A 12,485-nucleotide genomic window follows, 5' to 3' on the forward strand; every position below is an offset into this window, starting at 1 on the left:
GATTTACTACTAATCACAGAACCGGCTTTACTGACGAAATGCGCAGGACAATCACATTCGATTATTTGAACAGCCCTAATCTTATGCCTTTTACAAAAAAATCATTATACAAGTTTTTCAAACACTTCTTATCAGTTATGGTTAACTAAAACTGAAATAAGATATTAACTGAAATAAAATAAAATTTTAACAAAGTGAATTTTATTTGTTTTTTTAGTTTATTTTTTCAAAGTGAAAGTTAATTGCCAAGGCAACATTTCTTACTGTTTAGTTTAAGTTGAAGCACTAATGTAACTGAAACTATATAAACTGAAGCTAAAACCAAAACTTAAAACTATATTTAAAAAAAAATTACTGAAACTTAAAAAATTAAAATGAAAACATAAGAAAATATTTAAAAAATCTAATTCAAAATATTAACAAAAATGATATAATATCTACTGAATAATGCTGCTTCCTAACTTTTGCTATTGGTTGAACAGGCCAATGAGTCATTATAATAAAACAAAAAAATATTACTCTGTCTCATTATTGCAGTGTGAAAAAGTTGTTAAAAACATAGTAAAATACTATTTACAGATGTACTTTACTGTTTAATATGCAGTATAGTAATAATTTAATAATAAAAATTATTCACATTATACTAATCAGAATATTTTCTCAATTTACAGTAGATTACTAAGGCTTTGAAACAGGCTTCATTTTCTTCATGCAGATTATTTCTCATTGATTTGAAGTATAACCATGACATTTCTTGACCATGTCAATGAGATTGACCTCATTTAGTTTCACCCTACAATTGTCAGTGTCAGCGTTGGGCTGCTCAAACATTTTGTAATCTCCACTGTATTTATCATTTTAGGAAATCATACCGCAAATGGCTTGTAGTTATAGTTCTCTCTATACATAACACTGGAAAGTGTTTTGACACAAAAACAGATACACATATGCTTTATAACAACCATTTACTGCACAAGAACTTCAGCGTCAGCAGATATGTGTCTATCTCTAATGCTAACTGAGCCAAGAGGATGATATCATTTTCACCAGAGTGTGTGTGTGTGTTTGAAGCCTATGTGGTGGATGCCACTACCTACAGATATTAAGACTGGGTGTTAAAAACTGTGCCCACTCTCCTCATGGGCGCAAAAAGAGCAGTAGTTCCAAGTTTAGCACAGTGCCAGAATGTTGTGTAACACCCCTGACCACTAAACAAACCACTTACACTTGCCTGAAGCCTAATGTATCCGCTGCAGTTAGTTTTTTTTGACTTGTGGTTGATGTGTGATTGCATAGTCGATAGGTGTGCACATGGGGTCAGTGGGGATTCCCCATACTTACTTTACATGTGGTCAAGTCATGTAAAAACTGTATCCTAATATTACTATACTGCATATTTTTTTAATCAAGGGCTCCATATGGCGACATGTGGATTTTTTATTAATTTTTTGAGCCACCCAAATGCAAATAGAGGAACAAAATCACGATTTATATTGATGTTATTGTGAAGGAGCATTTCAGACTGACTCATCTTACGTATGATGCTGCAAATGACATGCCATCCTGCATTTTTTCACTGATATGTAAGAAAAAATGTCATTGTCGTAATTACATTTTTTTCTTTTTAAACAATAATGCAAAATTCAGTTTCGTGGCCAGTATGAAATATCGGTGGTTGGTAAATTTTCTCAGTTATTTCACCATTGACCAGTGTGACATGGTTGTAATTTTGGGCCCTGCCTGGAAGCATATTACAGCATTTGTTCGTAATAGAAACCAACATTTTAAAATCATTGTCATACAGTCACTGCATGTGATTCTCTCTCTCTATCTTTCCATTGAATTTTCTATGAAAGCTTTAGTTTCCCTTTCTGCGGAACAATAGCATATTCCTTTGCTGCAAGAAAGAAAATGTTAGTGTTTTTTTTTTTTTTTTTTACTGAAGATTGATATCCATAGCCATGAATAATAATAATATCAGTGACTGCTTAATGGAAGAGGACACTTGAAAAGAAAGCAAAGCATTATTGGGGGTGTTTCTTTCACAGTAGGGTAGAGGGTAGACACAAGGGAGACTCATCTTACGTATGATGCTGCAAATGACATGCCATCCTGCATTTTTTCACTGATATGTAAGAAAAAATGTCATTGTCGTAATTACATTTTTTTCTTTTTAAACAATAATGCAAAATTCAGTTTCGTGGCCAGTATGAAATATCGGTGGTTGGTAAATTTTCTCAGTTATTTCACCATTGACCAGTGTGACATGGTTGTAATTTTGGGCCCTGCCTGGAAGCATATTACAGCATTTGTTCGTAATAGAAACCAACATTTTAAAATCATTGTCATACAGTCACTGCATGTGATTCTCTCTCTCTATCTTTCCGTTGAATTTTCTATGAAAGCTTTAGTTTCCCTTTCTGCGGAACAATAGCATATTCCTTTGCTGCAAGAAAGAAAATGTTAGTGTTTTTTTTATTTTTATTTTTTTTTACTGAAGATTGATATCCATAGCCATGTATAATAATAATAATAATATCAGTGACTGCTTAATGGAAGAGGACACTTGAAAAGAAAGCAAAGCATTATTGGGGGTGTTTCTTTCACAGTAGGGTAGAGGGTAGACTACTTGAATTACGATAACTAAAGGAATGCTTCACTCCTATATGACAGTTTTGTTATCGTTTACTCACACTCCTGTCATTGCAACTTCCTGTCTTACTTGAAACACGAACAGTGAATTACTGAAAATGACAAAAGCACCGTAAAAGTATCTTATAGTAGACTTATGCACTATATGTCAAGCCTTCTGAAGAAGTATGATAGCTTTGTGTTATTCACTGAAGATCATGAGTTCATATAAGAAAAGTAGCAATTGCCTGGTTCTTTAAGTGTTTATAGGTTAATCAAAATGGTAGTGGCACCAGTGCAACTTCAAGCAGGAAAAATGTTAAGTCGTAGTCCAGAGCCCTGGCAGGGACGATTATCACTGAATAAAGATTTAAAATTTAATTCTATTATATGAGAAGACTTAAAATTAGGGCTGTCAATCTATAAAAATTTGTAATCTAATTAATCACATCCTTTTTCTGTGATTAATCGCGATTAATCGCACACTTCATGAAATTAAGCATAGACCATTTATCTTGTTTCAAATTTTTATTTTGTCATCATTTGCTATATCCAGCAAAGTAAACCAAAAGATTGAAGGGTGATTCTCAAAAAGCAAGCTTTGTCTTTCCAAAAAACACTTAGAAACTCCAAAAGGACACCAAAGAACCAAATTTGTATTGTATGTATTGTATTGTATAGTATGTGTACAGTGCAACAGCAAAGAGCTTTTTTTTTTTTTACTTTTTAGAGAAGCCAAGTTGCGATACCGAACAGGACCATATGGAGATGCCAAAAAAATCCTGAACCAGCCGCCTGTTGACTGCATATATCTACTACAGTACACGGATCCATTCAGAAAAACTAAACACAGCAACATACACATGACAAATCAAAATATTATTGTGAATGTGTGTGGAAACCGTGAATTTATGCCGGTGCATAAATACAATGTGCGATCAGTGCGTCGTACACGCATTATTATAACGGACTCACACGTGCTTACTGTATGACTCCTGTACGCCATTGCAATTGTCTTTACCTTGATTGCAGTCTTCATCCATCAAAACTTTACTAGCGAGACTGGTTATCAAGTCGAGAAAACGTAGTGTGCGTCTCATCTGGACATACAGCGGTGGGATGTGTTGACAACCCGTTCAGCCTGTACTTCACGCAAGCAAGTGTGAGGGCTCGCGCTCTTCAGAGACAATCTCAGATTATTAATCTCAGATTATTAGAGCTCGTGTTTTAAAGTGAAACACACTGTAATTAATAATTCACTGAAAACGCAACGCGAGTCTCGGTTTCCTTTATATTAGCGCTGTTTTAGACGGATTGTTTGAATGCATTCGCTTACTGGATCATCAGACTGAAAACTTTCCCAGAGTTTAGTGGCTTAAAATGATCTAATCGCAAGCAGAGAAGCAAAATTGGGTTAAAGGTTTAGAATAGAAATTGTGCTTCAGTAATTTTGCATTAAATTATTTTAACGTGTTAAGGATTGTAAAATTAATCGCATGCGTTAACGCGTTTAACGATAACAGCCCTACTTAAAATAAAGCACATTAACTATTGTTATGGTGCTTTTTCATCCTTTTTTGAAGCATGAAGTTTCAGTCCTTATTATGATTGCATGCACAAGAAGCCAATACATTATTAAAAATTTCTATTACATGTCAGACTTGGAGTCACTATATCATCTCTCTCTTTCTCGATGTCTCTCTCTCCCCATTGCATGTGTGTTTGTGCTCCTTTCAGACACTTTCTTACCAAACAGACTCCCATATGTCATCTCCATCCCTTCACACTGAGAAATCTGTCTGATCTTTGAGCAAAGAGATTGTTCAGCTCTGAAATTTAATCACCCCACCATGACAAGCCAGAGATTTCATAACCGCCACAACACATTTCATCACACCCGACTCGTTCCCAAGGCGAAAGCATGGAAATGCTGCTCTCTGATTTAATGAATGACCCCAAACAGTGTTTGAGCTCTCGTTTGTACAGTGTGTGTGACAGTGAGATACGTGCGTGTCTGTATCCTAATAAAGAAGTCAGACGTTCTAATGTTATGTGTTCATTAAAGGTGAATTAGCGGTGTGGAAATGGATTTGATGGGATGATACAGTGTAATTATATTGGAGTGTGACAGGAGTTTGGATTAAGCTTTCAGTCTTTAGCCATCTAATGGGAGCTGTTTGTCTACATTTTAAAGTTGTTTCTGTGTTTTCCTGGGTTCAGTTAATCAGTTCATTTAAAGTTTTTATGTATAGAATATCTGGATGGCCTGCTAGGTTAGATTAAAATTTACAGTACTGTATTTGCAGTTCCACAATGCAATGTGACTTAACCAATTTCCAGTGTGACAAATAAACACGAAATGTTGCCAAGTCCCCAGTCTTCCTGTGGGCTATTTTCATATTGTCTCCGCAGGTTTTTTTTTTTAGTCCGTGGGTTGAAACGAAACCCCTCGCCCCCACAGAACACAATTTTGCAAGCCAATTTCCCCCGGAACACTATTGGGCTCGTTTTGGCTATGATTGGGCTAGTTTTGAGTAGCAATTGGGCTTGTTTTATTAAACATACCTGGCAACCCTGACTACAAGAAGACATTTTTACTCAGAATTGGACTAAAATTGCAAAATAATCATATTTTGTGAGGTTATGTGACAATTGTATAGCATAATATGATTTGAAACACTTTGAAAGAAATGTTATTGAAAAAAAATTTGTTACATGCAGCATACTAGTTCACATACTGTTCACTTTAGTACACTTCAAACATTTATTATTACTTACTGCAAACTCTATGTACAAGACATATGTTTAAAAACAATCAGTAGGCAGTATGTACTATCTGCTCACTGCAGTAAGGACTTGACACTACAGCCTACTGCATGCGATTTCACACACATTTAAAAAAAAACATTTTTTATGGTTTTCATGTGTCAGTAATGTATCATATTGCAATTTGAAATGCTTACTATCTAATGCATACCTTTTTCAGAAACTGTAGGCAGTGTATAGTCTATACTATCACTGTAAGCTTTATATTCTAGTGTAATACAGTTTGAAATGTTTATCGCTACCTCAAAACTAGTAGGCAGTATACAGTGTTTAACTGCATATTTCATTAAAGTCACATGACACTGTAGTTTAATACAGTTTAAAATGTTTATTTCTACCTGCTGCATACTGTGTTGCAGACTGTTTTGTCAATATTAGTAGGCAATATACAGTATATACTATTATTGCATACTGCACTGGTCACGTGACAATGCAGTGTTATACAATTTTAAATGTTTATCACTATCTACTCCATACTATCATCACATACTACTTTCTCAAAACGAATATGCAATATACAGTATGCACTTATGTAATATGTATGTAATCACTGCATACTGCATTCAAGTCACATGACACTGTAGTTTAATACAATTAGAAATGCTTATTTGGCAACCCAGCACTGGGTAAATATTGGACAGAACACATGCTGGGTTATTTTGACCTAGCTGGTTGGGTTAAACGTTTTTACCCACCATGCTAGGTTGTTTTATTTTAATTCATCTATTTTTTTTTAATTATTATATTGCTGGCTTAAAATGGGCTGGGAATTAAAATCACACACAGAATTACTATAGGCAACAGCAATAATCAAAAGATGAACATTTATTATTAAGCAAGAACACCCATGGACAAAATGCTTAGACGAATTTAATTCATTTGGGTGAATGCAGCATAGTTTACAATATCACATACATTTAAACTGGTTTAATAACCATTTTAGAAATAAAGGCATATTTAAAAGTAGCATTTTAATTTAAGTGTATTCAGCAGTTCTCTGTAATCACTTTTGTTTACCGAAATAGTGCTAATTCTCGTGCCGGTGTGCCGCCGAAATCTGAGCCGGCTGCTGTTTGCCGGGGGAACTGCGAACTTTAAACCGCAGCCTCCAAAACCTGCCCATAAACAAACAGTACTGAGATTAGAGAACATATTTTAACATCAAATTAAATTAAACTCCATATTATATCGAATAAAATCCATTTGTGTTATGCAAGGCAAAAGGCTTTTCTATCGTGCGAAAGGACTGCTGCTAACGCAGCTGACTGACATGATCTCGTCCTTATGTTGCGTTGTGTAAAATAATATAATTGATATCACATTAAAGACTTTATAAATGAAATAAATTGTATACAAACCTTTATTTCGCCAGAAAGAGAGCACCAAATCGGCGGTGCTGAGAACCGCTCTCTCCTGTAGGATGCAAAAAACCCACGCACTAACTGTAACTCAGCAGCTGGGCTGTTTTGTCGGAGAGGCTCAACTCAGCGGTTGGGTAGGAAAAAAAATAATCCAGCGTAAAAACTTCCCAGCACCTGGGTAAAAATATTAAAAATAACCCAATAAAATGACCCAACTGGCTGAACCCAGCACTTTTTTAGAGTGTACTATCACATTATTTTCTCAAAATTAGTATGCAATATACAGTATGTACTATAACTGCATACTGCATTCAAGTCACAAGACACTGTAGTTTAATACAGTTAGAAATCTTTATCGCAAACTACTCCATACTATCAAATATTTTGTCAAAAATAGTATGCAATATACAGTATGCACTATCACTGATTTAAAGTCACGTGACACTGTAGATTTATAGAGTTTAAAAAGGTTTATTGCTACCTATTGCATGCTGTTTTTCAAAACTAGTGGGCAGTATGCAGTATATACTATAAATGCATGCTACAGTGAAGTCATGTGACAATCTACCATAATGGAGATGTTTATTCTTACCTAATTCATACTCCTTCACATACTTCCTACTGTTTTTTAAATTAGTATATGCTGCACAGTCAAGCAAGACTATAGTATTCCATCAGGAGTGTGCGCGCGAGTGAAGCGGTCAGGCTTTACTCCGACTTCACTCAGTTCAAGTCATCACACGCTCTCTCGCCCTCCTGCATACAGAGCTGACTGAATATATTTGTGTTTTCACAGAACCTGCAATGGGCACGAGACGTGTTGCTAGGGAGCAGTGTCCCATGGCAACAGCTGAAGCACATGCCGGCACAAGGACTTTTCTGCGAGAGGAATAAAACCAATCTGTTCAATGTAAGTCACATACGAATGCAGCTGCGCTTATATGTCAAAGTTCACCGTATCACAGCTACAGCATGATCCAGTCTGGAAATATTAGTGGTGTGTATATCTGGCAGAGCGAGTCTGCTGTTCATACACATGTGTGTGATGAATGCCATCATGAGTTCCTGCGATTCAGTGCAGTAAAATCCCTTCACACACACAGACATAAATCCAGAGAGATTACGACTCCTCACTGAAAATGCCCTAAACTGGCTGGATTTACAGTCCTCGCTGCACACCATGAGGTCAGACAGATGGCATCACTATGGTGTGTGTACATGTGTTGTTGCTGTTTTGCCCTGTGGCCTTTTGGCACATTGGTACAGTCCTCACAGAGCGGAGGCCATAACATTAGTGTTGTGTTAGTGTTAGTGTGTCTACCTTTGGCTGTGGGTGCAGTCGCTGTGAGGAAGCAGCCTGTGGCTTTGTCAGTTTTGGCACATGGCGGTATAAAAACACACTGGCGTCACGTCTCGCTGGGCTTCAGAGCTCTGCCCACTAGGGTACACCAACCTTGTGCCCACCTGTTCTCAGCTTATGGGAAAATCCTCACATACACAAGCAGCATCCGGTCCAGGGCTCATGGAAACTTCAAGAGCTTTTGCATTTTATTATAGTGGTAAATTTAGAGCCATTTTTATGGTTATGTTTTTAATCTAACGGATATTCCATGTTGCCCAGTTGTAGGGCTAGGTGATATAGCTAAAAAATGTATCAACGATATGTTTCATATCGTTCGGTATCGATAACTATTGACATTTTTTATAACCTTTTTTAAAAAAAGAGCAATATAACTTTTTTTTACATTTAACCACTGTATTTTTAAATTAACTCAATTTATTGAGACAAACAACAAATATTTTTTTGTTTTAACAGTCAAAAACAAAATTAAAATTAAACAAATATCTAATTTCTAATGTTTTATATGCAGATTAGATGGGTTAAACTTTTGTCTCGTCTCCCGAGGCCACGGGAGGGTGCAATGAGCAAAATAATGCAGCACATTAAATTGTCAACGCAAGGAAGTAACTGTCTATAAAAAAATTTAAATTGCATAAACAAACTTTCAGCTACATGTTACAATTGATGCACACTTGCTTGAAGATGAAGACTCCACATCAATTATCACAATTATCTATGGGTGCTCATAGTTTTTGCAGTTATCACATAACCAGTCAGTTACTTTTTCCCTTTTTATATCCACAACAACAATAACAATGTGATTAATAATAACACTATTCTTCTCATTACATTATTATTATGTTATTATTAGGGTGGCAAAGGGGTGGAAAATGTCTAGTAAATTTCCATAAACTTTCCAAAAGTTCTGGAATGTTTCTGGAAATTTACCAGAAATGTTCCACCCCTTTGCAACCCTAGTTATTATTCATAATAATAATTACCAGGTGGCAAAATATATTCACTGCAATTATTATTATTACAGTGAATATATTTTGCCACCTAATAATTTTCAAGTTCAAGTCCACTTACATTAATCTACTCTCCTGTCTGGTTTGTTTGTCGGACAAAACGGTAGATTCTGCGTTATGATTGGTCAGATTGCCTGTCAATCAAACTGCTTGCGAAAGGCCAATTGAGTTATACCAAAGTCCCTTTAAGACAAGTCATGTCACTCGGCGGCCATCTTTGAAACGCCTCTCGGGCATGCAAGTGCAACTCCTATCTCTTTTAATGGGGAAACATCAAATCCTACAAAACTGTTCACTTAGCTTGCGATTAAATTTCATATTTGAAATTACCAAAGAAATCTGATATATCACTGTGTCATAAATGTTGTATATTTTGCTCAAATAGCATTATAAAAAGCTTATTATTTAGGCTAGACCAGCCTGTGCACATGCACAGTCCTGAGTGCATGTCTCAGAAACGCTGACTGTTTCTATAGCAACCGGGACTTCTAACGGCAGCTGCAGTGACGCGCTGACTTTACCAATTAGCGATTGGCTCTTTCATTCAGAAGGCCGGGCTTCCTGCGTTTGAGCAGCCATATTGAGCGTTGCATTTTTCCCCATTCAAAACTGTACGAGTTTTGGTTTGGATCTTTAGTTATACCTTCTGCAAATCATTATCATCATCTAATCACCCCATGTTACTCAAAACGTTTAAGACTTTTTTTTTTCATGTCACACAAAATGGCTTTTCCATAAAATTCAGTTGCTACGGATTGCCGTTCAGGTGCAAATTTACTTGAGGAAAGAAGTGAGGCTGGACCGCCACTGGTACCCCTTTAAAGGGGTCATATGATGTTGCTAAAAAGAACATTATGTTGTGTATTTGGTGTAATGAAATATGTTTATGTGGTTTAAGGTTCAAAAACACATTATTTTCCACATACTGTACATTATTGTTGCTCCTCTATGCCCCGCCTTTCTGAAATGTGTTGATTTTTACAAAGCTCATTGTTCTGAAAAGCGAGGTGTGCTCTGATTGGCCAGCTATCCAGTGCGTTGTGATTGGCCGAATACCTCAAGCGTGTGACGGAAATGTTACGCCCCTTAACATACTGTGATGCCCTGTCCGGCCGGAGCGATGAGACAAAAACAATAAAACCCATTATAAACGAGGAATTTGTTGCATCCAGTGGGGACATAATTACGGATTATAATGACTTATACTGTATTTTTATGCATTGCATTGCATCGCATCGCGCCGTGTAAACATAAAACCATGTCTGCATTTGTGATCGGAGAAATTACAAACTATAAACGCTACTCTACACTGCTCAAAACTCAAGTTTGAATCGTCAGTGGCAAATTCTTTAAATATAAAAAACTTTCTTATTAGGGGATGTGCATATCCATCACTGAGGCCGATACGATACGCATCTCGATGCATTGTAAACTATACGATATATTAAAGATACATATGAAGCAGCTACCGATGCGATGCGATACGATTCACCCCTATTACGATGCAGTGCGATCCGATTTCGATTCGGTTCAATTCAACACAATTCGATGCAATATGATGCAATAGAGAAAATATTATCACTTTTAATGACTCGAGGCCTGTTAAATGAAATAAGTTAACCAAATAAGCCAGGCTTATTTCAGTTAGTCTGACTCATTGTCAAATTGGTTCCATAAAGCAAATGTAACATGGGCCTAGATCAAGCTTAGTCACTGTGGCAACTTATGCTGGGAAACTAACCTGGTCTAAAGCAGGCTAACTGTCAGACTAAGCGAAGTTCCTCTACTGACCATTAGCAACATAATGATATTACCACTGTCTCACAAAATTTGACTTTTTTGTTTTGTTTTACAGTTTCTAGCCATGCAGCCTTTCTCTCTGGTTTTATTAAAGCTGTACCTTTTATAGTTTGCAGAACATTAGAACATTACAATCTAAAATTGCTCTTTAAAGCATTAAAATAACTAAATTAAAAGTTAAAATCACTGAATTAAAAATGAAAATAAATACTAAAGAAAATGACTTTTAACTGCCATAATAGAAACACGCATCAACTCATTTGAGCATAGTAATTATAGTAGGCCTACTGTAGCCTACTAGCTTTCAATTGATTTAGCCTACCTATTACAGTAGTCCACTTACAGTTACTGCTACTGCCACCGCGCGAAGTTGATGTATTTCCTCAGCGACCAGCACGGATCAGCTCCAGGCATGACGAAGCGGATATCATCCTCTTTTGGAAGGTCAAACAAAGTAGTTTCGCTTTCACAACGAAACACACAGCGGCTTCACGACATGGTGGCAGCGTCAACAATACTACAGAGAGAATAAAAGTTACGCCTTCTTTCTTTGCGTTAACATTTGGGCTGGGTTATGCAGATCTTTCCACATCGTGACGTAGAACGAGGCGTTTTAGGTAGGCGTGGTTGACTCTCTTAACTTTTATAAAGAATATCTCTTTGGATTTGAGACTTTAGTCTTTTTAACTTTACAGATCTTCTTTATGCACCAAGAGCTTGTAACACCAAAGAGAAAGGAAAAATTGAAATTGCATCATATGACCCCTTTAATGTTTTTCTGATGTTGTAGCGCACACTCTTCTATAGCACGCGAGAACGTGGCGCCACGCTGTATATCACTTCACTAAAGTGCAGAAACTACGAGCATGCAATGCGTGAAATAAAAGTACAGTACCGATAAATCACATAACTGGTACTACATGTGTTAGCTGTGAAGGATTTGCATGAAGGTATGATATTCATTCTATTCAGGAGCAGTTTCCACGTTTCATTAACAGTTCATGTTAGTATTATATATTCACCATGGTAACGCTGTTGTTTCCATAACCCAAAAATACCATGTTATTTTCACTTTGTGTCATTTTGTATATGTTTAAATGACTGTGGTGGCTCAAACCAACTTAATTGTATTAACAAAAACTAGTTTGGGACTGCTATTTAATAGCCTTACCTTATAGGCTGTTTATTCAGTATTATTCATATTCTGTATTAACGTAATTTTTGTGAAAAGTTTTCTTTGTTTTTGTTTTTTAACAAATTGTGTGTGTGTGTGTGTGTGTATATATATATATATATATATATATATATATATATATATATATATATAATATATATTGATTGATTGATTGTAAGTGGGTCGCAGCTTGATGACCATGGAAAAACATGGGTCGTCAAAGCCAAACCAGTTGAGAACCACTGCTTTAAACATTGTGCAGATTTAAAGTTCACCCAAAAAGAAAAAAAGTTGTCTTCTGTTAAACCCGAAAGAAGATTTTT

At 36.1% G+C, this 12,485-nt stretch overlaps 1 protein-coding gene across 1 annotated transcript in view; it reads left to right on the forward strand.

Annotated features, from left to right (window-relative positions):
* LOC107556211 (calcineurin-binding protein cabin-1-like) overlaps positions 1 to 12,485 on the forward strand; it is a 134,075-nt gene that overhangs the window by 74,928 nt on the left and 46,662 nt on the right. Inside the window, exon 29 of the mRNA XM_016239263.1 lies at positions 7,615 to 7,728. Coding sequence (XP_016094749.1) covers positions 7,615 to 7,728 — 114 coding nt within the window. The remainder of the gene's footprint in view (positions 1 to 7,614; positions 7,729 to 12,485) is intronic.

This window comes from Sinocyclocheilus grahami, unplaced genomic scaffold (assembly GCF_001515645.1).
Source record: "Sinocyclocheilus grahami isolate Dianchi unplaced genomic scaffold, SAMN03320097.WGS_v1.1 scaffold560.1, whole genome shotgun sequence".
Taxonomy (NCBI): domain Eukaryota; kingdom Metazoa; phylum Chordata; class Actinopteri; order Cypriniformes; family Cyprinidae; genus Sinocyclocheilus; species Sinocyclocheilus grahami.